Consider the following 27,809-nt stretch of genomic DNA (forward strand, 5'->3'; position numbering starts at 1 on the left):
CTCTTGCCTTCACATATTCACTCTTACTTGATATAGCGTTCTTTTGTTTTTGTTTGCCTTTTAATATTTATGTAGACTTGTGTCAGTAATGGATGATCAGTAACGTATATTATGTGTATATCATTACGTTGGGTCTCCTTTTCCACTTTTTATACTATTGTTGTACCTTCATTTACTTACACTTACTTTACATGTAGGTGAAAACGTAACTGAATCTGAAATTTGTGTAAAGATGTTCTGTATGTTTGAGCTGTGTTTAAAACTGTTTTTATTCCCCCCCTCAGGAAGAGTTTCTCACTATGGCCATCACGCAGTTCCGTCTCTTTAAAATTTGTACCTGCCTAGCGACAGTGCTTTCCTTCATTAAGAGGCTAATATGCAGGTAAATGACATATTTCATTTATTATGACTGTATTCTCTTCTTTTTTAATTCAGGTTGCTTTTATTCTTATCTTTCCTGCTTCTTGCAAAGTTCTTGCTTTATATAATTATGGACCAAAGCCTATGCAGATCTTAGTTACTAAGCTCATCTTTAATCTTTGTATTCATTCGGTATTCAAAATGATATAACAGTGTAATTTAAACAATTCATGGGTTCTGCAGTGGTACACAGTATAGTTTACAACAGAGTAGCAGCTCTTATAGCTATCTTTAACTTCTTTTGTCAAGGAAGTCCCTGAAAAACATGTGAAAGTCTGGTCTCGTATTTATCTCCTGAGAAGTTAGTCTTTAAAAACCTAGAAGTAAAGTGTTTCTCTTATCAGATCTTGGTTTTTTAAATTACAATAGCAACTCCACATTTGTCAGTCCCCAGCTTTCCATTGTGTGACCTAATTGTGCCCCTCCTCCTATTAGTTGTCAAAAAGGGCACAATTCAGCCTTAACCTTGAAGGGGCTTTCTACTTCTGAAACACTTGAAATCCTGGGGATGAATGTGCAACTCATAGAAGATGACTCTACATCTTTAATTAGAAATTAAAATTCTTTATAGGCTTTTTCTTTGTGCAGTGTAATTACAAAAATCTTCATGTAGAAACTTAAATATTGGTGTATATTGGTGTTTTTGTGCCATGTAGGCTTGTGTGTGTGTTATTGCAAACAGCTTAGTGAAGGACATCTGCTTAGAATAAAATAACTCTAAGCATAAGAAGTTTTGGAGCTACTCCCCAACAGTGGGATGAAAAATAAAACTGAAAATACCTAGTAAGTAAACCTTCATTAGGAATATCCAACTAACCTCACTGAAAAGGAGAGAAAAAGTGGGTTCAGAGTCTAAAAAAATTACTAGAAGCATGGAAAAAGTTCATTTGAATTGGAGAGAGAACGCTCAACCTGTTAAAACAAGAAATGAATTCCCACTAGTTATAGGAAAGTAAGGCTGGAACAGAGCTCATGAAGTCCAGCCCCCTATTCAAGGTAGGATCATTCCTGATTAAACCATCCCAGCCAAGAGTCTAATTTGCTCTAGAAAATTTCCAAAGACAGAGGTTCCACAATTTACCTAGAAAGCTAATTCTAATACATGACCGCTGTCATAGTCAGAAAGGTCTTCCTAATTTCCAGCCTAAATGTCCTCCGCTGCATCTTGGGGCTATTACTCATAGTCATGTCCCCTACAGCCAGAGCCGTTCCTTGGGGGGGCAAATTGAGGCAACTGCCTTGGGTCCCAAACTTTGAGGGGGCCCCACAGACCGTGCTGTACAGGCCCTGCACACAGTGCCATTGGCACATGCTGAGAGCACCACACCACATGCCTACTGCGTGCCACCTGCTTCGCGCTCTGGCTGCTCGCTGCCAAACTCCCCGCCCCCCCTGCACAGGCTGATATGCCAGCCCCCAACAGCCCTAGAGTTGGCTCTGCCTACAGCCACAGAGAAATTCATCTCCATCCTCTTTATAATCACTCTTCAGGTGTCAGAAGATTGTTATCAAATTCCCCCTCTGTCTTCTCTTCTCCAGACTATGTAATCCTTGTTCTTCAGCCTTTCCTCATAGGTTTTGCTTCCCAGCCCTTTAATAAGCATTTTTGTTGCTCTCTGCTGGAGTTTTCTCAATCTCTCCACATCCTTTTTGAAGTATGGCCCAAAAACTAGATACAGTATTCCAGATGAGATCTTACTTATGTTTGAATAGAGCAGAAGAATCGTTTCTCTTGATTTGCAAGAGAATTTTATTCTGTTAATAAAACTCAAAATGCTGTCTTTTTGCTTTTCATTTTGCAACAAGGTTACACTTTTGGGCCATTCAGTTTACAATCCACTGTGACTCTCAGGTTGGTGTTTCTCAACCAGGATGCCAGGGCAACCTATGGTATATAGAGATCCTTTCAAAGTACTTTAGGGTGCCATACAATGACAGCACTGTTAGGCGTGCAAACTTGATTCACAAAATAACTCCTGAGATTTCAAATGGGAATCCATAGTATTAAAAACATTCTGACCTGTTGTGTTCTTTCTGAGTTCTTTGGAACAGAAAAGTTACTCTGTTGTTTTTCTGTAGTCAAAAAATGAGTGAAAAATAGAACCTGGTATTTTCAGTGGGGTGCCTTGGGTGTAAAAAGGTTGAGAACCAGTGCCCCATGTCCTTCCCTGCAGTACTGCAGGCTAGCCAGTCATGACCCAGTCTGTATTTGTACCTGCAATTATTGCTTTCCAGCTGTATGATTTTGCACTTGTCCTTCTCAAATCTTAGCTGATATTTTTTTGTTGGGGCAGGGGTGGGAACATTTTTCAGTCTATCCAGGTCATTCTGGATCATAGCCCTGCATTTCACAGTATATGTAACTCCATGTAACTTGGTGTTATAAGAAAATAGTACTGGATGTAGGATAGACATCTGGAGAGCCCCACTGAATAGCTCCTTCCCACTAGTCATTCAGCCAGTGATAACTCTTGTTGAGCATCATTATCCAACTAGTTATGTATCCAGCTTACAGTACTTTCATTTCATTTCCACTTCCATAGCTTACTAGCAAGAATTACATAGCAGACCAGAGTCAAAAACTTTGATAAAAATATATCACATACATTGCTTTACTCCCCTTCTCTTCCTCTGCCGCATCCATAGAACTTATGACCTTGTCCACTTTGTCAATGAAGGGAGGGAAATCAGGTTGGTCAGGCATTACTTGTTCTTGGTGAATCCATGCTGGCAGTTCCTTTCGCCTTGTTCTTTTCTCCTCCTTGCTTCACAATAAATTCCACGAGGACCTGCACCATGTATTCTAGGTTAGTGATTCCTTGGATCTTCTATATTTGCCTTTTTCCAATGAGTTGGGATCTCACTTGACTTCCATAATTCCTCAGAGGATAGCCAGTGACTCTGAGACGAAAGGACTTGCAAATATACATTACAGGTGTCCCTCGCTAACCATGGGGGTTAGGTTCCTGAAAGTTCCCATGATTGGGAAAACTGTGGTTGGTAAGACAGAAGGCTTATGGGAAAAATGGGGTTAAGGACTTGAATATGAATAATAAAGGAATATACAGTGTATAAAAATCATTTTTATTTACCTTTAATAGGGTAAATAAAGTAGTTTCTCTCCACTGTTCCCAGGCGGCTTGCTTCCCACCCCGGTGCATCAGGGAGCAGAAGAGCCGTTCAGAGATCTCCTCGCCCACCACTGCTTGCCCTGCGCTGCCTTGGCAACACACCTCCTGCGCGTGGGGCTGCAGCGAGGGCAGCAGCACAGGGCTGCACCCCTCAAAGCAGCGGCAGGTGCAGGGGACACATCGCCAGGGCAGCGGCGAGATCCCCATGCGGCCCCATTGTCCCTAGCTGCACCAGGTTGTGCCTGCCAGGTGGCAGAGGAGTGAAGCAACATGGGGGCCTGCACGTGCCCTGCATACAGATCTGGGGGGTGCAGGCCCCCCCTGCCCCTTAGGAGTGCTTGCGGTGGCAGGGAGCTGCCTTGCCCAAGCCTGCAGCAGGGAGCGGGGGCAGGGGGCTGCGGACCTGGGTCCATAGCCCTGGCAGCTGGGGGCCCCCTCCGGCAGGGTTGGGAGAGCAAAACCATGGATACCCAAAACCATTGTTGGCAAGGGAAACCTGTACTCTATGGTGTATCCCACCCAGCCCTGCTAACTTGAAAACATCTAGCTTCTCTAACCAATTCCTAACCTGTTCTAATCTAGGCAGTTTCTCTTCTTCCCTGTTGTTGTTGCCAGCTGTACATGTCACCTGCTAGCCTTCTTGAAACTAGCCATTTCTTCATCATTTGTAACTTGGTTGCCCTCTGCATTTAGTAAGGGACCCATACTTTCTATTGTCTTTCTCTTATGGGATGCTTGTAGAAGCCCTTTAGGTACCTTGGCTGTTTCATCTCAAATTGTGACTTGGCCTTTCTGATTTTCTTCCTGCATGCCTGTTTAGTATTCTTACATTCTTCCTCAGTATTTTGACCAGACCAAGTTTCCACTTGTGTATTTCTTTTTAAGTTGCAACTCAGCAAAGAGATTGTTCTCTAGGCAGGCCAGTCTTCTGTGGTGCTTCCTGTTCTTCTGTTGCACTGGAATAGCTATCCCAATGATTGCTATCAGAGGACGAGATAAAGATGTGAAGACAAGAAATGGTGTAGAGAAGATAAATTGGAAATTATTTTATCTCCCTCCTCCATCCCCCCCACAATCGTACAAGAACAGGGAAGCATTCCAATGAATTGTTTTAGTGCAAATTTAAAACTGATTTGGGAAATGTTTTCACACCACGCACAGTTAGCATTTCTTTGTCTTTTCATTGAGTGCAGGATTGAATAGCATTCAGTAAAAGAATGCCTATGACATCCAGGATAGATTTAAAGAGAGAAATTCATTGGGAGTTAAACCAGCTTTCCCATTTTTTTTCTCTTCCAATCCATGATTAATCACAAGTTGTGAGGATGAGTTCTAAAATTCTGAAGGACCTGGGGACCAAAAGCAATGAGTTCAGTTAATTGGCTATTGATAATATTTTGATTTATTAAACTAGTTAGTTTCATATGCAGAACATTTTAGTTAAAATGTTTATTTCATTACTCATCCACCAAATTAAGGCAGCTTTGTCTTTATTATATATAAAATCAATGTTTCTGTGTTATGCCTTTTAATTGCATTTCCATTAAACTTATTCCAAACCACAAGTTAAAAAGGAAGTGTTGTTTCTATTTTAACACAAAGTAAATACTTTATACAACTATATACAACTGCTTTAGTAAATGTGTGGAGAGTAGTGTTTCTTCCTAGTAGCCTTTCTGCTTAACTTGATACTTTTAGTTGTTTAGTAGTTTTAATGATTATCAACTAATGAAAACCAACATTTTATGGAAAATCACTGATAGCATGAATGCAAATCAAAATAAAATTTGATTGTTTTAATAAAAAAAATTTCCTTCCTTCTAGTTTTTAAATCAAGGTCAGTTGCATTGAGTCACAACTTTCGTATCCAGATTATATGCGGCTTAATTTGTATAGGAAAATAAGCTGTAATTTAAAAAACGTTTAGAAGAAAATAATATATGCAATTTGAAGTAAGGAAATTTCCAGCATAAAGCTTTCATTCAACTTAAAATCTAGTCAGTTTTTAAAAAGGAGGTAAGTAGTTCTACATGTTGGTTTGAAAGTATCCCACAGCTAGGACTTTTGTAAGTGAAATATAATGAAATTATTGAAATAAATTTCGGATACTGCATTGGAAAAAATAAAGGAAAATATCATCTTTAATTTATTTCTGTTTATAATATTGAATGTTAATTATAATAGCAGTAGGATGCTCTACTTTCAGACAGAAGTTTTGTTTTCAACACCCTGACACTGAAACAACATACTTTAATGTTATTTACCAATATTTTCCTTTTCATTTCAGTGATTTTCTTTTTCATAGCTGAAAGTCAGATATATGTATGTGTTTTGTAGGTGGGAGTCCGAAGTCTATAATGTCTATATAAGTTGTTGAAGACTGTAAATAGATATCTGGCTACTTTAAAACCATAGGATGCCCATCAATTATTTTAAAAAATGGTAGAACTAAAAGTGGTACTGCTGATTCAAACCACCTAAATATCAGAACGTATGGAAATTATTTACTCTTATCCCAGCCTTGGTCCTAATTTCCTAATGTTCCAAGCCTTAATTTAACAAAAAGTAGCATTTCTACTGTTTGCTATTGAGAGATGTCTGTTTGCAGCCTTAACTGTATTAGGCTTTTTTGAAATCTCTATCACAGGTGAAACGTCTGTTGCTTTCTCTGTCAGTTCATGCACACTGATCTTCACCATTGGGTTGGGTTCTTTTCCCAAAGAATGTGAAAGCTACTGGATTTTCCCATGTCATAGGCACCCATCTGCTGTGAATGGTAGGGAGCAACTACTTGTACAAGTTCCAGTGAAAATGGTTTAAACTGAAAGGCCTTGATTCTGCAAAGAGAAATCTGGGTGGACCCCTACACCTCTGCAGAGCCCTCTTCCATTACCTTGCAGGAATGGATCCTAAAATAGCATTGTTGAGATTAAGGGACTTTTTGCATAAATACTGCACTTTCTCATGTGCACGCGCATGTGTATTAGCGAAGTATAATTATATGAAGTGTCTGATTAGCCACTTGTACCATTTCCCCAAAATATTGTCATCCCAGAATTAGTTTCAGAGATGACCAGTGTGGGTATTAAGAAAATCTCCACATCCTTAAACTATTAATGTCTACAGAAATGTTAACACAATTTAAACAGAATGCATGCATCTATAAAGTTCAGAGTTTGTCAGTTTAGAAGTTGGTAAAAGCATATGTTTGAAGTGCTCTTGTTCCTTGTTATCTGCTCAGCAGAGAGAGACTGTCTACCAGGACAGTTACTGCTCCCCCGATTAAACCACAGTGTACAGGAATTCATTAAGGTTCTCTTGCAGGAAAAATACCTGTAGGAGAATAAAGAAAAAGTGTGGGAGAAACATCTTCCTCTTTCAGTGTGGAAGCTCCTTCGTGTGGGAGAGTTCCTCCCACAGTAAAGAACAACTGTAGCCTTCCCCACTCAACTCCAGAGGATTGCGGGAGTTGAGCAGTGGGATAATCCTTCCAGTGCCTTCCCCAGACTGTGGGGTCACCGTAGTCTGGGGAGGGCATGTGGAGTAATTGCTGTGTGCCTTCTCCCAGTCTTGGGAGGAGTCAACAGGGAAGAGGCTCTTGTGCCTTAATCCCTCCCCTCTCCAGTCCCCTTGAGGAGCAGATAGCGTGTTTGCCCTTTGTTCCCAACAAATGGGAGCAGAGAAGGCTCCTTGTAGACCCGTCTACTTTTCAAGGTAACTGGGTGCCCGTGGTCTGGGGAGTATGCAGGGAACTGGAGCAGCAGGGTAAATCCCCAGTCTGGGAAGGGACCGGAGCAGTCACTACTCCACATACTTTCCATAGGTTGGCATTGCTTTGGTCTGGAAAGACACAGAGAACAGGGGAAGAGGAGCTGCTTTAGACTGAACACCTGTACTGCTTTCTTTCCTGGAAAGATTTCTAGTGGTGGAAATTTCTCAAAATGTTTCACCCCTGCAAAATTAATGCCTGTTCAAGTGTAGTGCTGTAGTGTAGTCTAAGATTTGGAGTTCAGTCTGAAATACCTCAGGAAATGGGCTTGTAGGAAGAGTTGCAGGAATCTAGTGCACATGGGCAGGACTGCAGCAGATGCACTTGCACAGACTTATATGTGTTTAAATTAGTTTGCAGTGATACTTGGTGTGTATTAAACTGGGAATCGGTTAGCAAAGCCATAATGTTGTTTTTCTAGAAGAGGGTAAAGCTTTGAAGGAGATGCTTTATTTGTAAATCATATAGATCCTTGCGTATGTTTCATAAATTAGCTTGTTCACTTTAGCTATAATGTTTGAGAGAGTTCAGACTTTTTCCGTGCTCTGTTAATGGTTATACTTAAAGGGATACTGCCAGCTTGAATATTTTTAATGGATAAATGGCTGAATAGATAACTAAATCAAGTTTTCGGTAATCCTTTAATTTTCTACTTCTTACCCCACAGTCTTTAATATACATTATGATGAATGCTTTTTGCCACTGAGTTAGTTATATTAAATGAAAATAAAACTTAGGGTTTTGTCTAAACCACATCTTCCATTGATAGAATTGCAGCAGTGGTTGCATCATATTGTAGGAAGCCTAATGTTGATTGGTCTCATTACTCGATACTTGGTGATGTACTCTGGAATCCAGAATTGGAATTAAAATATGTTTAGTTTCCTACTATGTTCCTGTAAACTACTAGCTCCTTTTGTCTCAAAATTTTATCTGTACGTACAGGGAAATGTTAACGCTTACTAAGAAAATAGTGGCCTATAGTGAAGAGAAGCTGTGAATATTGTGCAAACTTCAGTCCCAAAAAATTCAAGTAATCTTTAAGAATCATTAAAAGGAATCTCAGTACAAGTGTATATTTTGATCTAACTTATCATAATAAGGTTTGCTTTTTTTCAAGCTAAAAGTAACAGAAATATTTTCAGTAGAGTTATACCAATATATCAGTGCCATGTTGGATCGGCACCAATAAAAGGAAAATTAACATTACTGGCAATTTGCCTTTTTTGGCCGGCATAACCGATAACGTTAACTGATAAATATAATACGCCTTCTGGTGAGGGCCCCTGGGTGCCACATGCGTGAGCACCAGGAATGAAGCCAGGCAGCATGGAGAACAGCAGCCTGCAGGCAAGTTTGTGGAGGAGAAAGGATGTGGGGGAGGGAAGAGGCACAGCGGGGGCAAATCAAGGCCTCCATGGTGAGGGAGGGGTGGGGGTTGGGGGCACTACCCAGCCAAGGTGGTGAATGGGACCTGGGGCAGGAAGTCGGATGAAGCCAAAGGCAGCTCATCCACGGGGCGTGGGGGCTGGCATGGTGGAGCATGTGCCCCCATATTTGTGCACAGGGCGGATGTGAGCTACAGGCTCAGGGGTCTTTGTCCTGGTGCCTTTCCCTTGGGAGCCCTCTGCTGGCCATGTATCCTATGCCCACCTGGCTGCTATTGGGGCAGCGAGTTGTCCCCTAAGCAGGTAGGGAATGCCCATGTATCACGGGGTCCCTGGGGCAAAGGTAGCAGGGTGGAGAGCCCCGAGCCTGCAGTGAGCAGCTCAGCTCTGCTCCAGTTAAGTGTCCCTGCACTTAAAAATGGCAGCAGGGCTGCTTGAACTAAAGCTGGACAAATGAGGTTTTAATTCAAGCACCCCCACTGCCATTTTTAAGCGCCAGGCCACTGATACCCTGGATGAGGCACCTGTGGCTCCTTACCCCAGCCTCAGGTCAGATTCACTGCCCTGGCTGGGCAGTGCCCCCTGCCCTCCTCCCTCCCTCACCATGGGGGCCTTGATCTCCCTCCCCACCATACTCCTTCCCCTCCACAGACTTACTTGCAGGGAGCTGCTCTCCAAGCTGCCCGGCTGCATTCCTGTAAATCAGTTACCAGATTGGTATCAGCCGATATGCCTGGTTCATAATTGCCTATCAGTATCAGTCAAGAAAATCTTTATCAGTATACCCCTAATTTTCAGTGAACTTTAAAGAAGTACCTGATGGAACAAACAGAACACTATGGTGTTTGCAACTTAAATATTAAAGCAGTAAGAATTTCAAAATGAAATTGACAATAAACAAAACTGAAGCTAATTATCATTGTCCAAACAGAAAAAGCAAAATGTGCAAAGAAAAGAAATGATGAAAAGCATATCAAGATTTTAAAACTTTCTAACAGCCTTTGTTGTAAACAAAACAGAGTAGTTTTTAATGCACACTATGCATTTCCTGGGTCCCCTTTTTAGTTCTGTCTGTCGTTTGATAAATAAGTAAATGTTGGGGTTGTTTATTACAATTCATTAGTGATTTGGCTATAATTCTCATCACATTCTTTCTTTTCAGTATCTTGATTGGCCCTCAACTTTCTTTTTAATGTAGTGTTCATGTTTTCAGAGCTTGGAGGAATCCTGCATTTCTCTTTCAGGTCTGGAAGGGGACGAAAGTTAAGTGGAGACCAAATAACGTTGCCAACTACAGTGGATTATTCATCTGTTCCTAAGGTAAAAGCTTTAAAGGGTTGGGTGACTTTGAGTAAATACATTCTGCCAATCCCATTAACAAAATAACAATAAATGTGATGATCTTCCACTTGCAAATCTAATGATAAACACCTATTCAATTGTATTTAGTCAGAAGTAGAAGACTGGACTTCATGGGATGAAGATGCACCTACTAGTGTGAAGATTGAAGGTGGCAATGGAAATGTAGCCATGCAACAGAATGCTTTGGAACAAATGGAGCCTGACTATTTTAAAGACATGATGCCCACTATAAGGAAAGCGCAGAAAGTAGGTTTCAGGCATACAAATGTATGTGTGAGATTTGCCTCGTATATTAACCACCCGTAACAGTGATTTAAAAGTAAGTAAGGGTTTTCAGGCAAAAATCACCAGCCCTGCTTCTGATGTCTGATTTTTTTTTTTTAGCCAACTAATGTGTTTCTGTCATGCCTCCCCTTATCTGTTTTGTTCTCTTTCCGCATGTGGCACTGAGGACAATTAGGAAAATGTGCTAATCTTGTTCTTGTCAAAAAATCCAGGTGTGTACCTTCCCTGTTTTTCTAAGTTAAAGCAATTACTTCAGCATCCTTATTTATTTCTGTATTCTGAGACTTGTGTATGGGGGGAAGTACTATTTCTCAGTATCAGAAATTAATTGTGTATCATATAAAGGAGAAAAGGGCTGCACTATCACTGTCTACTTTAGTCTATTTCATAAATACTCTTTTGTATGCAAATATGCAAACATTGTTGCAATAGGAGTATATTACTTAGAATATAGGACTATACAAATTCTGTGTGTATAGTTGTTTGTTTTTTAACTAGAATAAAAGCTGAATGAGAGGAGGGTATTCTGGGAAGACTGCCACAGAATAAATCAACTTATTGTATTAAGGACAAAGCTTTCCATGTTCTGGGTGTCATCATCACAGGACAAATGAGCAGCTATCCCTTGGTCTCTTGTCTGTCAAGACACAACCAAGGAGAAAATCTAGTTCTGGTCATTTGGATTGTATCACGTCTCCTTCAGCCACAAGAGAAGGGAGGAAGATGAGCTGATGTTGCTTTCGATGCTTCAGTGGAGCTTTTCTAAGTTCTTACAAAACAAATAGCAGGGGTAAAAGAGGCTTTTCTCCACTATTCAAGGTGGAGAGAAACAACAAGTTTACTAGTTCTAGTAAAACAATGCAGACCTTCATTATGCAACAGATTTTGCATCAGTCGGTGTGATCTAAAGGAAGCAAGACATGGTCTTTCCATGAGAATCAGATTGCTTCACTTGCTCATATACTGCCACCTGGTAGCATAGGCTAAAAGCCAGCTAGGAAAAATACATCACATTTTTTCTATGTGAATTCATTCCCTCTGTCCTTTTCAGGCAGAGTTAAAGGTTTGCTCAGTTTAGGTTCTTAGTAATACTCTTTTGTTTAAACTACTATTTTGCTACCAGAATGGCTGCTACTAGCATAGTAACCCCTAGCGGCATGTCTACATTGACCCTGTTTTCTAAATTAGCCGCCAGGAATGCTGCTGTGAAGTATGCACTGCTCCTCTGCATGTACTGCCTGCTGAAATTTAAGGCAATGTAGTCACTCTATGGCATCCCTGAACATGTGTCAGTAAGCATGTCTAAAACACAGTGCCCAAGAGCAGTGCTTGGAGCACTCTTGGGGCTATTTTAAGGCAGCCTTATTGACTTATTTTGGGGTGTTAGTGGACACGGGAAGAGAGCACAGGCAGGGTGTGTTCTATAAAAACAGAGGTGCAAAGAAGATAAGGTATTGCTTGGTGAGAAAACAGTAGGGAAAGCCAGGTATAAGTTTCTTTGGAATAAAGTTTAAAAAAGGCTAGTTAGAATATCTTAAGTGGGTATGGATGCGTACTGATAATTCTGTAAAAAGCCAACTTTTGTATGCAGTCCATTTTGCTTACACTTGCACCAGAAATCCAGGGAATCTTGCTTTATTGAACTTTTTCAACACCTTGATTAAAAAAAATGTTTGCTGTTTTGGGGAATTATGCTTTGTAGCTGTGTATGAGAGTTGCTTCTCAGATTTTTAAGAACAGGTTGGGCAACCCTTGTCTAGGAGTGATCCTGCCTGTAGCCAGAAGGTGTCAAAGTAAATGTCCTTCTAAGGTGCCTTTCAGCCCTACTTTGATTTTAACAAAGCACACAGGAACTTTCTTGTTTTTAAAGAAAAATTGCATATGTTGTGGTGAAAAGGATTGCAGAATAATAAATTAGTTTACATATTTAAACACTGGCACATAAATCTTCAGAGGCCTTTTTAAATATAAAATATTAGCTTGATAGTATATGAGAGATGGCATCCTTTCTTCTCTGTCACATACCACTTTGTACAGAGAGACGGTCAAGCTTTGTTTCAGCTTTATTTATAAATGCATGTCTGCTTTTCCTTTAAAAAAAGTCATAATATAACCTCTGCAAATTAATATTTTTAATGAAAAGGAAATGAAACAAAATAAATTTTTGTTATTAAAAACTCATTCTAACAATTCCGCTTCAGGAATCAAACTCTGTTTTATTATAGTTACTATCTTTCCTAAATAGTCGTTTTTCAAGAATGTTTCCAAAGAAAGGCCACTTTCCTGAGTAGCTCTTTTTAAAGCATAGTTTAAACAGAGAAGGTAGTGACAATTTTTTGAAGATAAAAAGGAATTAACTCCCAGATTTGCTGCTAATCAGTGGTCAGTTTGGGAGGCTGAGCATACCAAGCTTCATATGCATCTTCCCCCCGTCTGGAGAAACAAGCCCTGGTGCAAGAGAGACCAGTTTATACTACTCTGATTCACTTGGGGGAAAAAAAGCCCAGCTTCCTTGGGTCTCAGTGACTGGCTGGAAACCCTAGTCTTGGTATTTCAAGGAAGAGCAGGCAGACTCCATCCAGCTCCTTGCTGTTTCAAACTAAACCACTCTGAGAGAAAGCAGGAAGGAGACAAAGCAGAAGGAGGTGGTTCTTCCTACGTAGCAGGGGAAGCTAGTAAAGTGTGAATGAAAATTATAGGGGGCTGTAGAAATTTTGATTCCTTTTGCAAAACTAACTGCAATAGGGAGAGAGCCTTTTTCCAGTGCTTAGTGTAATTACAAAGCAGAAAAGGAGGAGCTGTGCTCTTGAAACTAGTTTGCTTGAGTTAAATTAAAACCTTTATTAACCCTCCTTGAGGGTGAAAAGCACTTAAATTTATTCGTAGGATAGAACCAGGTGGTACAGTCTATCTTTGTTACCATAATAGCCCATATGACTAGTTCCTCTTCAGTCTCTTTGGCTAAGGAAGATGTTTCAGTGGATTAACTGCATGGAGCTGCACTTAATGCTCACATTGGCTCTCAAAGTACTTTTGTTTCAGTTTGCTTTCAGTAGCATATGGGAAGTTCACCATACCTTGGTAAGTTTTCCTCTGTTTCAGCTTCTCAAAGAACCATTAAAAGCACTCCTTTTGCTCTTAGTTCTCTTTATTTGGTAATCAGAGGGTGGTAGGCAATATTAAACCAAAGTCAGGCAAAAAGTAGGGCAGGACGAAATAGTTCCAAATGAACATTTGTCCAAAAGGGGATGAAAAAGCTCTTGCTCTAAACTGTGCAGCTGGTGTTACGCTCTAACAGTTATAGGTGGACAAGCTGGGAGTGATACAAGTGTTGACACTGCTTCATCTATATTGTGCCTAGCTTGTCCACATACTTGCTGGACTGTAACACCTGCTTCATACTCCCTGTCAGCAGTTCCTCTTTTGAAACTACTCTAAATGTACATTTGTGATACCCTTGGAGAATGACTGGTTCAGAGGCATGAGGCTTCGTATGCAGCAGCCTCCATTGTCAGATACTTTATTTGGTGATGGAATCAATATCTTTGGATCTGGACTAGCCTGTCTATCTCTTCTCTCATAGGTCTCTGGATCCCATATGTAACTAGGGATTCAGAAATAATTACTAATGAGAAATCTCTCTTCTTTATCTTTGTGTCCTCAAACTAGTTTGTGGTTGTGGTATTTACAAATATGGAATGACCCAAGTGAGTGTAGTTGTTAAATACTATACTTAGTTTCAGGATAAAGAAACAGCAAGGACATAGAATCATAGAAGTAGGGTCAGAAGGGACCTTGTACATCTTCACGTCCGACCCCCTGCCTGGGCAGGAGAAAAACTGAGCTCAGATGACTCCAGCCAGGTAGGCATCAAGCCTCCTCTTAAAGACCCCCAGGGTAGGAGCCAGCACCACTTCCCTTGGAAGTTGGTTCCAGACCCTAGCCACCCTGACTGTGAAGTAGTTCTTATGGATGTTTAATCTAAACCTACTCTCCAGCAACTTGTGGCCGTTATTCCTTGTTATGCCAGGGGGCGCTAGGGGAAACAAGGTCTCTCCCAAACCCTTCTGCACCCCCCCTAGTGAGTTTATAGACGGTCACCAGGCCCATAGAGCAGTGGCGGACAAAATATGGCCTGCCGGCTGGATCTAACCAACCAAAGGATTTTATCAGGCCTGTGGCGTATTTTTGGCCCCGTCCATCCCAGGTGCTGGGTGCAGCCCAGGCTGTGGTGTGCGTGGCTGTTCCTGTTGCCCCGGACACGTAGCAGGGCTGGGACAGCACAGCAGCTGAACTCCGCTTCCTGGCAGCCCCAGTGGCGGCAGCTCCTTCTGGCTGCTGCTGACAGTGTCACCACCACTGCTGGACCTGGCCCTGCTGCCCTGGTACCCTGGCCTGTCTGCCCCGCACCCACTGCTGGGCGTGCGGGACAGATCAGGCAAGGGTATCCATGGAGATCGGTCCAGGACTCCTGTGGGCAGCCTGGGTGTATGGGATGGGGCCACAGGTGGGCAAGGAGCGGTATCTGGGTGCAGGGTGGGATCACGTGGGGGTGACAGCAGAGAGCTGTGCAGCTCAGCCTTGGGCCCCAGCACCACACTGTCACTGCCCTGCAATCCTAGCCCTGCTCGTCCCCGTCCCCTCCACCCAGCTGAGCACTCCCTACCCATGGGAGTCCTGGGCCAATCTCCATGGAGACCCCTTCCTGCTCACTCCATCCAATGCCCCCAAACTGGTCTAGTAATCTACTGCATAAGAAGTATTGGTGAGCTGTTGCAGTCCTGGGAAGAGGAGAGGAGGGGAGGGGAATGTTGACCCAGCCCACACAGCTCTCCAAAACTCCCTAGGTGTCCTCCCAGCCTAAATAATTGCCCATCCCTGACATAGAGAAAACCGTGAGGGTAAAATTTGAGATTTTAACCCTTCTCCCTAAGGAGTTATTAACTAAGAATAGCTCTTCCCCTCCCTCCTCCTTTCCTCCCCCCCAAATAAAACTCAAAGCAAAACAAAATAGGTTGAACCTGGGAATTTCATGGCAAAAGCATAGACCTCCAGCATTTATGCTAAAATAATTGCTTGCTGTTATGGGGACTTGTTGTCTGGGGCTTATTTCCCCACCCTGGATTGAATCCCAGCTGACAAACACAGGTGGTTATTGCAAAACTGACCCGTTGATCACTGCTTGAGATTTTGTACTTTTAAGTTCTGTGTGGCCAAATTGCTAAAGGGATACATGGTGAACTTAGTCACCATGGTACATTGCTTGATCCTGCTTTTGAAAGAGAGAAGCAGCTACTATATCTAGCCTATGTAGTGGTATTACTAGCTGGTAAGCAAACATTTTGACATTTTTGTGTTTTAAAGCTTGGCAAGAGGTAGTACTGTGCAAAGGTATCTAAGCCAGATCAGGGAGCAGAATCACCATTGCCTGACTCTGGCCAGGCAAATATGTTCAGCTTCTCAGTAAAACTAATAGTGCCTGAGCTAGCTCCATTACCTCCTTTGTACAGCACTGCATTGTGTCATGTTGCTATATCTTAGAGATGTAGGGTTTTGAAGTACTGAAGTAAATGTCCTAATCTTGTGCTTATCTCTCAGTGGTATAAAAATGTGTGACTTTTCCCTTCCTGTTTTTTGCTGTTTTTCAGATAGTTATTAAAAAACGAGAACCCTTAAATTTTGGGGTCCCAGATGGAAGTACAGGATTTTCTAGTAGATTAGCAGCTACCCAAGATACTCCTTTTATTAATCAGTCTGTAAGTATGGTGATCCTTTATTTGTCAGATACGTGCTGCTTATTGGTAGAAGGCAAATTCTTTCTAGAATGGAATTGCTGAAAAAGCATTAGAGCTGTTTGAGCAAGTGTTGCTGAATTTAAATTGAGGACTTAGGTGAATCACTCATGTCACTAACATGACATTTGAAAATGAGATGACATTTCATTTTTAGCTAATGAAAAAAAGAAATGAGAAAGGAATGCACTGCAAGCTAGCAAGGATGAGAGACACCCTGGGTATTCACCTATCTCTCAAACCAATTGGCTCTAATGTTTCTGGATATTACATGTTAAGCCTTCAGTGAAGGAACAGAGGAATGACCTGCATTTGTAGTGACCAGTCCATGAAGCTGCATGTACATCCAAATATATGATTCAGCACACACGAAGGGAAATGTTTTCCTTAACTACAGAGGAAATGTGTGCAGTACAAGACCTTGTGGGCTATACATATAACGTATGATGATGCTTGCCTAATTTGCAATGTTTAGTTAGGGTTAATTGGATTTTGCAAACCCTCTAAAGCTACTAGTTGCACTTTAAGTTGTCTGTACTTAAAATTAGAATATTTATAAGACTTTAAAGTTTATTCTAATTTGAAGTCTGCTGCTTTTTATCCTGGTAATTAAATTTAAAAACTACTATGGTCTATAGATTCTTGCCAGGTAAAAATTTATTTTAAACAGTTACAGCATCATCTGTACTGTACAACGCTAAAGGCAGGAGTACCATCCCAGTCTCAACTACTAAAGTTCTCTCAAGGGATATATAACATGACTATCCAAGTTCTGCATGTGTTCAGTTCTCTTGCAGACTTGTTGATTGAGGTGTCTTAATTAGTGTATCTATCTGTATCCAAGATTACTCTGAATTTAATATGATGCCACCCCCTTCCATCTCCCCCCCCCCCCATTAAATCATAGACATGGAAAATTATAAATTTGTTATAATTTTCTAAGTTTAGAATCTAGGTATTGGGGGCAGGCAGTGGGGAAGCAGCAGGTGGTGGGGGTAGCATCAGCAGCATACAGATTCTTCCTTCCAGCATCTGCTTCCAGAGAAGGAGGAATTTGTGCACTGTTACTGTTGTCTCAGCTGAGCCAGGTGAAGTAGTATGATACTCGATTCTAAGTTGAGGCTTGGTTTTCCCCATGTTGAATATGGGAGAGGGAACTCATCTTAGAATTGAGTAAATACAAGATATCGTGATCTCAGACTTTTGGCTAAGATCAAACAAGACTGGGGGCATCTGAACCCCAAGGCGTCCAAGCCTGGGGCTAGCACATAGGATACCTGCCAGGATTTGGGGAATATCTGAAGCCCCAGACTGATGGGGCTGGGAGGGAGGATGATTGCCTGATGGTAAAGCCACACAGACTTGACACCTAAGCTCTCCTCAGTTGAATTTTGGAACTTGAGTATTGGGCTTTGTCCAATTGAATCTGAAACTGATTTGGCCTTTGAAACAAAATATATTAAAAAAAAAATAGTTTATACTGATTGCCCCAAAAAAGGCTCAAAATTGTGTTTATGAAACACCTGTGCTAAAAACTTGCAGCAACCAAAAAAAAAAAAAGGTAAAATACATAACTTCTGGATAAACTATGTCTATAAGTACTATATGAAAATTGCTAAAGCTATGTTTAATTTCAAGCTTATTTTTTTCAGATTTGCTCCTCACTTCAGGTCTGACAGTAAGGGGAGGGGGAAAGGACTGTCAGGGGAAAAAGTTGGGGGGAAGCAGAAAGAAAAGGCCTGCCTGAAACCCCCAGATTTGTTTTCCCTGCTTGTAGCAGTGGGAAGGGGGTTAAATTCAAGGCAAACCTCCAATAATTAGCTTCTATACCTGGAAAATTATAAAGAATTTATACATTTGCCATCTATAGAATCTGATTACTGGGGGATTATCTTATTATTAAGGTTGTAGTAAATACAGTATTTTTCTTCCATGGTTTGTTTCAGCCTGAATTGGGAGATTTGGAGACCTGGCAGGAAAACTCTAATGCCTGGGAAGAAGGGGAAGATGCTGCCTGGCAGGCAGAAGAAGTTCTTAGGTAACTTGAAATATTTTGTACCTGACCCGGCTCAGGAGGTAACTGAGCAATGTTTTAGGGACAACACCATTTTAGCCAAGTGTACAATGTAAAATGATTTGCAACATATGGTTATAAAAAGGACTTTCATTCCCCCCTCCCTCCTCCATTTGTATAAACGTATACTTTGTGTAAATTGTCTTGTAAATAATTCAGGGCAACAGCTCCTTGAATATAGTGTTATATGCAATGAGTTCTTACTATTAAGACATTAGTCATGTGTGCCAAGAATTTGGAGCATTAACATGAATTGCTTTACATCTTGGATCAAATGAAAATGAAGTATGCTTGGTATAGGACAGTATGACAACTAAATTTAAGTTGTGTACATAAGTGGGGAAATTATGAAAACAGCTAGAGTCTAGAAACAACAATTGCAGTCTAAAACACTGTCAGTTTGTCTGTTGCTGAGGCACTTTACTCCTAAGATTTATTCTTTACCTATATCAGAATTCTACAGAATAACATAAATATCCTAAACTAATGGAAACTTCTTGAAAGGGTGTCAGTGTATAGTACTGCAGAAAAGCTATTCTGTATAGATTTTTATACTGTTGAGGCAAGCATACTATCTGTTCTATAATCTCTTGTTTAAGCACATGCACAAAGGGTTAAGCCAACTTTTTTTGTACAATACTAGTATTGAATTTGGAATTTTTTTCCCCTCCCATAATTCAGTATGTGGAAAATACTTACCATACTGGCTTAGCATAGCAATTAAGATGCTGTACTGTAAGACATATGAAATGTAAAAATACAGCTTAATGTAGGGGTTTTCAATCTTTTTGGACTAGTGTACCCCCGGCGGCCAGACGGTGCTCTATCCTTGCCCACCTGTGTGTACTCCTAGGGCCTTCTCAAGTACCCCTGGGAGTATGTGTACCCCCAGTTGACAACCCCTGGCTTAATGCATTATTATGGCTATGCAGTTAGTCAAAGCTGGGGAACAGTAACAGTCATCTGTAACTTAGACCAATTTGTTTTTTATGGTGTTTTTAATAATGTGAAATGCTGAGTAACACTTTGCCAGAAAGGACAGTGGCAGTGCCCCAAGGCTCTCTCCTTGGACCAGTACTGTTTAATATCTTCATTGGCGATTTGGACAAAGGTGTTAAAAACACCTTGTCCACATTCGCAGACGACACTAAACTATAGACTGGGGGGGTACCATTCTGAGCACCACAACAGTGGAAAAAGATCTCAGAGTCCTGGTTGACACAAAAATGAACATAAGTTGCCAGTGTGACAAGGTAATAGTAAGGCTAACCGCACTCTTGCATCAGCAGGAGTATCACAGGTAGTTCTAGGGAAGTGATAATTCCCTTCTATGCAGCATTGGTGAGGCCGCGGATGGAGTAGCGTCCAGTTTTGGGTGCTGCACTTCAAGAGGGATGTGGATAACCTTGAGAGGGTTCAGAGGAGGGCTACTCGTATGGTTGAGGGCCTGCAGGTAAAACCTCATGAAGACAGACTGTGGGATCTGAATCTCTTCAGCCTTCGCAAAAGAAGGCTGAGAGGCAACCTTGTGGATGCCTGCAAACTCATTGTGGGGGACAGCAGGGAATAGGGGACACTCTGTTTACCAGGGCACCCCTTGGGGTTACCAGGAATAATGGCCACAAACTAAAGGAGAACAGATTTAGATTGGACATAAAGAAGAAATTTTTTACGGTGAGAGTTGCCAAAATATGGAATGGGCTTCCAAAGGAGGTGGTGCTTTCCCTTACCCTGGAGGTGTTCAAGAGTAGGCATCTGGTTAGGGTTACCTGACCCCAGCACTCTTTCCTGCCTGGAGCAGGTGGTCAGACCCAATGATCTACCAGGTCCCTTCCAACTCTAGAAATCTATGAAATGTTGAGCATATGCAGTTTATCAAAGTTATTATCACTATTAAAACATTTTTATGTTAACAGGCAACTTCTTAGATTTTCTGATTATCCACAATTATAAACTGAGGAATTTTGTCAGTATTTTAAGGTTGCTTTTGCTGTTTCATATGTTTGCTTTAAGGAAAGAAAGAGTAACGGAGGAAGAAAGTAATAATTAAGTTTTCACTGTTGTCTTGCATTGAATAAGAGGAGCATTCTCATTTTTGCTTCTTCACTGGCAGAAGATTGCTTTTTGTAAAAGGAGCATCACACCTATTTCATTTTAACAATGATTCTCTCATAAGAAAAGGACTCTTTTATATGACAGTAAGTATAGGATCTGTTTAGTGAGAGATACTAGAATTAGGCTGGTTTTTTTAAATACAATATAAAAAAGTTGTGTTTCAGTTTGTACCAGTGAACCCTTGAATATATTAATCACCCAAACTTCCAGCAGTAGTCTGTTTACCTACTTAAACTTTCTGCAGAAACCAAGCAAAGAGGCATCATATTTTGACACTACAGGAAAATAGAGCTTTTAGTAAAATGCTTTATTTCTAATATGAAAATCTTTAGAAAATTAATCTTTTTTTAAAATTTTTTTAGGCTTACTGAAAAAAATGCTACTATGAACTCAGCTTCATTTTGCTGTAACCCTGTGTGAAAAATATTTAATTTGTTCCTAATTGAGTCAGGATAAAGCTTATTTATATTCTTACTCTGTGGCAACTCAAGTAGTTGAAGCTGTTTTATTCACCTATTTTGGAACTTAATTTAGCTTGAGGCCAAGTCTGGAAACACTGGCACGCTTCTAAATTTGAGCATATAAAACCAAGATTGTTTTGTTGGTCATTTTTTATTTAGAGGGTCCACTCAAGTACAATTAAAATAACTTAAAATTATATCATTCTTGACTTCTTGACTTCAGTATTGAACTAGTAATTTCTCAGGCCTTGCCTTTCTCTGAGGTGTCATGTTAATGGCCTCTGCTCTCGTGAAATATCTATGAGCCATATGGTCTAAACTCCAAGTTTTGTCAGTATAGTCTACATGTCTGCCTATGTTCTTGAAGTGTCCATGACCCCTTTTAGGAAAATCAATGTGCCTGTAAGATGATATCTGTGACTGATGCATGACATGGCAGATAATATATTGCCCATTTGAGGGCAGAAGGGGAAACTGAGGGGGAAGATGATGCATACTCCTGTATCTTTTCACTAAAAAATATTAAGCTGCAACTACCTACATCTTTTGCAGATTTAACATATTTCTCTATGGGCTATAACAGTTGCAGAAGGATTCCTCACTGTAGATGCAGGCATCTTGCACAGAGGAACCATGTTAAAAGCATGATTAAGGTTGCAATGTCAAGTACTCAAATTCATGCTTGTCAGTGATGGAGTCTGAGTTTTTAATCACTAAAACCAAAATCTGTACTGTGTGGGTATGTCTGGACAGCAGCTGTGTGGGATTTTGTTTTGTTTTGCAGAGGTTTTCACAGGCCAAATCTAGGTGCATTTTCAAAGGGATTGCAAAGCAGATCCTCTGCCTAAATTTCAAGTTTGTCTTTTTGTTCCAAAGCATGTGGCACTGGAACTTTTCTCAAGGAAAAGGTGATCTGCTACAGTTCACCCACCTCCCTCCCACGTAGCAGCAGTAGTGTCAGCCAGTGGGGCCCAAACTAGAGAAGCCAGGACTGTCCCAGTTTTCCTAGGACTTCTGGTTACCCTACTTACAGTGATATTAAGGATGTGGGTAGTGGAAGAAGAGGGTCAAGTGGCCTAAAGTTATTTTTACTGTCCTTCATTGTGGGTGTTTTTACCCTCTGCCCCAACATGGTCACTTGCAAGAGAGCAGAATAACTGTAAAAAACAAAAAAACCCCAAAAAACTGGTTCTTTCATAAGCTAAACTTCTCCAATTTTATATTACCTTGATTTCCCCCCCCCCGCCATATCATTGTCTATATTCAGAAGTCTGGGTATTGACCAGTTATGTTCAAACTGGCAGCAAGAAGTGATATACTGTTATATCAAGACCATATGAACATTGGCCATTGGACCTGCTGTTGATGCATTTCTCACATCACAGGAGATGTTATTTGTGACTGCCTTTGAAATCTCCTTTTTATCAGACATGCCTGCTTTTTTTGATTGTGTATCTACAATAAAAATGTCTTGGATAGCCAGCAGAGGGTGCAATAAGCTTCTTAGAAGTTTTACTGCAAATGAGAATTTTCTGCACAGTTTTCAGTTTTAAAATGTATGCATGTATGTATGTATATATGTATATGATCTGATGCTGGTGGTTCTAACTCTTCAATCTCGGGGCTGCTGTTACTTTCTGGTAATGCTGTGTATTTTATTTAGCTCTGTTTTTTGAAACCCCATTCTTTGTGTATTTAAGCTGTTTATAAATGTGCTATTTTCTCTCTCAGCTCTTTCCCTTTCCCCTGCCCAAGTCACTGGCAAACACTGTTAGGCTGCTACTGTGAAATGCATGGTAGTCTGTCTGCCTTTCAGCTTGTGAGGTTTGTGGAAATTTGCAGGTTGCAAAACAACCTTTCTTATGTGGGCTGAGGGTAGATGGCTGGGTTGAGTGGGCTGAGACCCACAAAAGGTTTGGGCATTTGTGCCCAGGGTCCTGGGGCAAAAGTTCAAATGAATATCTCTGGTTTTCCTTGACATTTTATCCTATTGGTTACACTGGAGTGATGTTGTAGCTGTGATGTGAGAGGCAAGGATTTTTGGGGGTGATATCTTTTATTGGACTAACGTGGTTGGCAGAGACTTGGACAATCTTGCAAGTGTAGGGCACTCTGAAGAAGAATTTCTATCCTTATCCTCTTTGTTATGCTCTGAAACCTTATTTTATTATATACCACAGAACTCCAAATAAGAAATACATCCTGTTTTTTGGGAAGGCAGAATAAGGAGAAAAAAAAAGATTTTTCCAGAGTTATAGTTATGTGGAGCAGTGACAAAGCCTAATTGTCCTCTGGAGACGCATTCTCAGTTTGAGAACTGAATCTAAGCATCACAGAGATGCTTTAACATTATAAACCCTATTCCATGATGTTATCTTTGAGCTTTAACATACCATAAATTAAAACTATCTTTATATAGGTTTTTTGTTTTTAAAAAAGCATCTTAACAAAAAAATAAATACGATTAAATAAAAACATCAGATTTAAATAAAAGTCTGATCTTTGTCATTTTTTTTATTGTTAATTTTTATCCACCCTGGTTGTAGCCGTGATGATCCAGAAACTGTGCGAGAGGCAAGAATTTCTTATGGCAATATATACGTAGAGCTAGGTCAGCTTTCAAATGCAAGGCATTCATTCTTCTTTGGGTCTCTGTCTTCTAATGTCTTTTTGAAGCTACATAGTTGGTGAAATAAAAATAATGCCCTAAAAATCCATGCCTCAAATGTTCAGCATATTTTGATCTAGGATTGCAGTCACTTCTTTACTTTACTGTGTTTTACTGCTTATCAAATGCAGAGCTACAGAAGATGGCTTTGATTTGTCACTCCTTGGTGGCAGTCATTGCCCTTGTGCCACTCAGCTTTTACTCTTGGGGAAAAAATAAAATGAACAAATTCTATCTTGTCTTTTTCTCATGAACTACACGTATTTGTGTTCTCATGGCAATGAGAGTGGTGATGCTGAGCAGGTCCTTGGAGTGTCTTAAGTAATGACAGGCTGGGTATTGAGAGCATCAGCAGGAAAAGACTGCATTGGGGAATCTGTGCTTTTTCCTTTTTCTTAAATTTTTGCCCCCAACTGCTGTACTTCTGTACTGTTGAAATTAGAGATGGACTGAGCAGTGATGTTCTTGTACAAAGTAACCAAAATTTGAGTTCTCAGTACTTGTATATTATTTTAGATCAGTTTCTAGTGTTTAAACCTTGTTTTAAATGAGTAATGGTTTGACCACTGTCGTCACTAAGAAGCTACCTGCGTAGCACTTAGCAGATTGGGCCCCAAATATCCTGGAAATCTGGACTATTAAGCTACACTTTTGTTGTGTACACAAATGGCTGACTACAAATTCTATGTAATTCAGTAAAAGGTAGAGAATCAAACTGGCCTGTATAAATACTTTCTATCTCGTTTCTTTTTTAATAACAAAACTTGTAGACTACTACACACAAATTTAAAATGGCAAGGTTTTATACAACCATGGATGTTCCATAAATATTTCTGTCAATTTTATATTTTTGTCAAGCTAGCGCCATATGTGCAGTAGCCTTGTAATATTCAAATCACAACCCCATTTATCAGAAACAATTAGGTATTGTCTTATTTTTCCTTTTAGATTTAAGGACACAGATAGAATTTCAAAAGATAGATTAGATTAGTCCTTAGATGATTAAGATGGTTAATATACACATTTGAGGGAGTGGGAGGAAGGGAATAGAAGTTCCTTGTTTGGGGAAGCAGGACAGATTCTAACACTAGTTGTTGCATCACCAGCTGGAGTTTGAAAGTATTTTAGGCAATGTGTGAGAGCTTGACTGATTAGTGAAAGGGTAGGGAAGGGAGGCACAGGAGAATCAGTTTGCTTGGGGATGGTATCAGAAGAAAAGACTCTCCAGCTTTTGCACTGGCGAGTAGAAAAGGCAACAAGATTTGCTGGAAAAAAAGAGAGGGAACTTTTTAGCAGGATGAATTCTTTGGTCTCTAAGTCTCTGGTGGTTTTTGTTGGGGGATCTGTTTCGGACAAATTCTTATGTAGCTTCACTTTTCTTATAACTGTTTTAATTAACTGTAATTCTATCCATGGATTATGGGTGACCTGAAATCTTGAGACGGTGATGGCTATAGTATAACAATGCATTCAAGAGACACTACCATAGGAGATTTCAATAGGTATCGGGGTAGATCCGCAGGGGATGCAATGGCGCAGCCACACCCCCATTTGCTTCCTCCTGCTGGTGTAGAAAGGAGGCGTTCGGCTCCTTATAGCACTGTGATGGGTGGTGGCTGTGAGGGAACTAGAACAACTTCCCTGTCTCTCTCTGACTCAGCACAGGCTTGCAAAGAGCTATTTCCACTCTGGAAAAAGCAAGGTTGGGATGACAGTTGCAGTGGAATATTGCTCGGACCACATGACAGCTGTGGTTGCAGCATTACCTCTAACACATCTTGGGCTCCCTGCATGCCAGTTACTGGGGCATGGACATAGGCAGGGGTTCCTGTTGGGGAATGCTAGTGAAACGGGGGTGGTAAATGGGGCATGAACTTGGGGAAACCCAAGTTTGGAGGGGCCACCAGCCTAAGAGGCCCAGAGCTCCTGTATGGGCTGGGGGTAGGAGGGTTCTGCAAGCAGGGTACAAGAATCCTGTGCCCCAGCCACAGCAGCTGGAGCCCACCCCCACACAACAGCACTAGCAGCTTGAGTGCAGGGAGCCCAAGCCATATCAGGCAATACAGCTACTGAAGTCAGACCATCAAGATACTGCTGGAGCCCCTGGGCAAGGGGGACACGCATGGGACCAGACAGGGAACAAGCACAGGAAGGGTGAACTGACTTGCTGCTGCTACTGTAGCAAGCTGACCTGGAGTGGGGGGAGCCCCAGGGCTGCTTCTGCCACTCTCCAGTCAGGAGCTACAGGCAGCAGCTGGGCAGGGTGCTGAGTTCAGCTGGATCAGTGGCAAGAGCAGACAGGTTTCTTTTTCCTGCCCCTCCTCTCAGCTGTTGGGTGGAAATGTGGAAGAGGGCTGGCAGGGGCAGAAAGAAGAGCCTGCCTCCTGCTGTTGCTTCTGTTACCTGTTGAGCCACTACCCCATGCAGCCACTTCCTACCCCTGGGCCAGCACAGGACACACAAGCCCCCCAGGGACGAGATGGAGGAAGAAGGAACCTATCTGCCACTATACCCTGCTGACCTGGCCTTGCAGGAAATATGAGTGAGTGCTGGGCTCAACTGGGGAGAGCAACAGCGCAGTGGTCATGGTCAAGACCCTGCTTCCTGCTCTGCCTCGTGTCCCCCACTGGCCCAGGAGATCCAGCCGTGCCTTGACACCCATCCCCCCCTCGCTTCCCCCACTGGCCCAGGAGATCCAGCCGTGCCTTAACCCCCACCCCCCACACAAATGGTTTTGAAGGGTAGTGCTAGTGGCATGTGCTTCCTCCCTCACCCCCATTCCAAATCTTGGCCCTGCTCATGGTAGAGATATACGTGTGTTTTATCTTTAAATGACACAAAATTACATATAAAAAAAATGATCTGGCCTTCTGCACTGCACTTTTAAATATCTCTAACCATCTCCTGGATCATTCTTCCTACCTGTCGTGGAAATCTCTAACTTTATTTAATAACACATTCATATTGGGCTAGAAGACCAGCAAAATCAGTGAGAGCCTTACTACTGACTGCAGTAGTCCTTTTGGGTTGAGGCTATGACTAGTATTTCTTGGCAGAAATTGCACTGGTTTTTAAAAGGTTTAAGAAGTTAAAGTATTATGCAGCTAACATGTAAAGCACAGCAATTGCTGGATCTTATATGGTGATACCAACAGATAAGATAAATACCCTTTGTCCTCACTTGGGACGAGGGAAGATATTTTTAAGTCATGTTTGCTAATTCACAGCAAAATCCTAGGGGAGATGAAACAGCTGGCAGGTTTCACACACATTAGCAGGGTGAGCTACAAGCAGTAGGAAGCCTGTTTCATAACCTGCCTCTTACCCTGTGCAAAAACCACAGTTTCATTTTCCTGAGGATTTTACCTTGCCATTAGTTGACTTGATTTCACTGCATGAAAAACATTCATAGGACATGGCCAAAAATACTGAACACAAATGAGTTTGACCTTAGCAATGCACTTTTCACAAATGTGAAATCTGCTCTTCCTGTTGAAGCTTCAAGTAATCCGCACACAAACAAGAGGCAAGTTCTGCTGTTTTAGGAACACGAGAATAACTGTTGTGTTACAGAGTCAGCATTTCAGACCATTTTCATAATTGTCGAAACCTGTTTTTTCTGTAAGTTCCAAACTTCATTCATGTAAGAGGCTGCTACTATCTGTAAACCATTAAAATAAACATGGAATCCGGGTCGGCTAACGCAAAAGACTTTATTCTTTCTCAGGATCTTGTACTGTTTTCTAATGGTGGGAATCCCATGTGCTCTTCTCCAATTGCAGACAGCAGAAGATTGCAGAAAGGGAAAAGAGGGCAGCAGAACAACAAAGGAAGAAAATGGAGAAAGAAGCACAAAGGCTCATGAAGAAAGAACAGAACAAAATTGGTGTCAAACTATCCTAACACAGGCTGTTCAATGGATGACAGTGTCAGCAGAAGGGGGATTCCAGTCCTACAACACATGCATCATTCATATTAAGTATTTCTAGAACTCCAACACACTGCTTCATTTTAATGCATTCTTTGGGCCATCTTGGAAGCCAGAATTCTCCCATAAATTATCTTGAACTATGTTAGTATATGGATCTTTAAAACTAAAATAAAGTATCAACCCAACAAATACCTTGATGGAACAATGTTTCCTGCAATAGCCCTAGCCATCACCCTCCTTATGCAAGAACACTGATTGCTGCGGTAACAGTATGATGGTGGAGATACAAACTCTTTTAACAAACAGTTCAGCTCAAGCTTAAAGAGAAAAGGGTGTATATAATTCAGTGGTGGGAAATCTGTATCATCTATTATGCTTACCTGAAACGCGTGTAATTAAACAGTTTTAAAGAA

The 27,809-nt window shown here is 41.2% G+C and overlaps 1 protein-coding gene across 1 annotated transcript; it reads left to right on the forward strand.

Annotated features, from left to right (window-relative positions):
* Positions 1-279: 279 nt before the first annotated feature.
* EBAG9 (estrogen receptor binding site associated, antigen, 9) lies at positions 280-27,809 on the forward strand. Its single transcript, XM_019552004.1, has 6 exons — positions 280-382; positions 9,953-10,028; positions 10,158-10,316; positions 16,004-16,111; positions 18,094-18,185; positions 27,248-27,809. Exons 1-6 carry the CDS (start codon positions 300-302, stop codon positions 27,366-27,368), a joined length of 639 nt encoding a protein of 212 aa, XP_019407549.1. The 5' UTR covers positions 280-299; the 3' UTR covers positions 27,369-27,809.

This window comes from Crocodylus porosus, unplaced genomic scaffold (genome assembly GCF_001723895.1).
Source record: "Crocodylus porosus isolate Cpor-Errol unplaced genomic scaffold, CroPor_comp1, whole genome shotgun sequence".
NCBI classification, from domain to species: Eukaryota; Metazoa; Chordata; order Crocodylia; family Crocodylidae; genus Crocodylus; species Crocodylus porosus.

What these genes read in the sequence shown, in the direction of transcription:
- EBAG9 (XM_019552004.1), top strand. Translation starts at nt 300, where the DNA reads ATGGCCATCACGCAGTTCCGTCTCTTTAAAATTTGTACCTGCCTAGCG. An exon ending in CTATAAGGAAAGCGCAGAAA is followed by an intron (nt 10,317 to 16,003) that starts GTAGGTTTCAGG and finishes GCTGTTTTTCAG; the next exon opens with ATAGTTATTAAAAAACGAGA. An exon ending in CTCCTTTTATTAATCAGTCT is followed by an intron (nt 16,112 to 18,093) that starts GTAAGTATGGTG and finishes GGTTTGTTTCAG; the next exon opens with CCTGAATTGGGAGATTTGGA.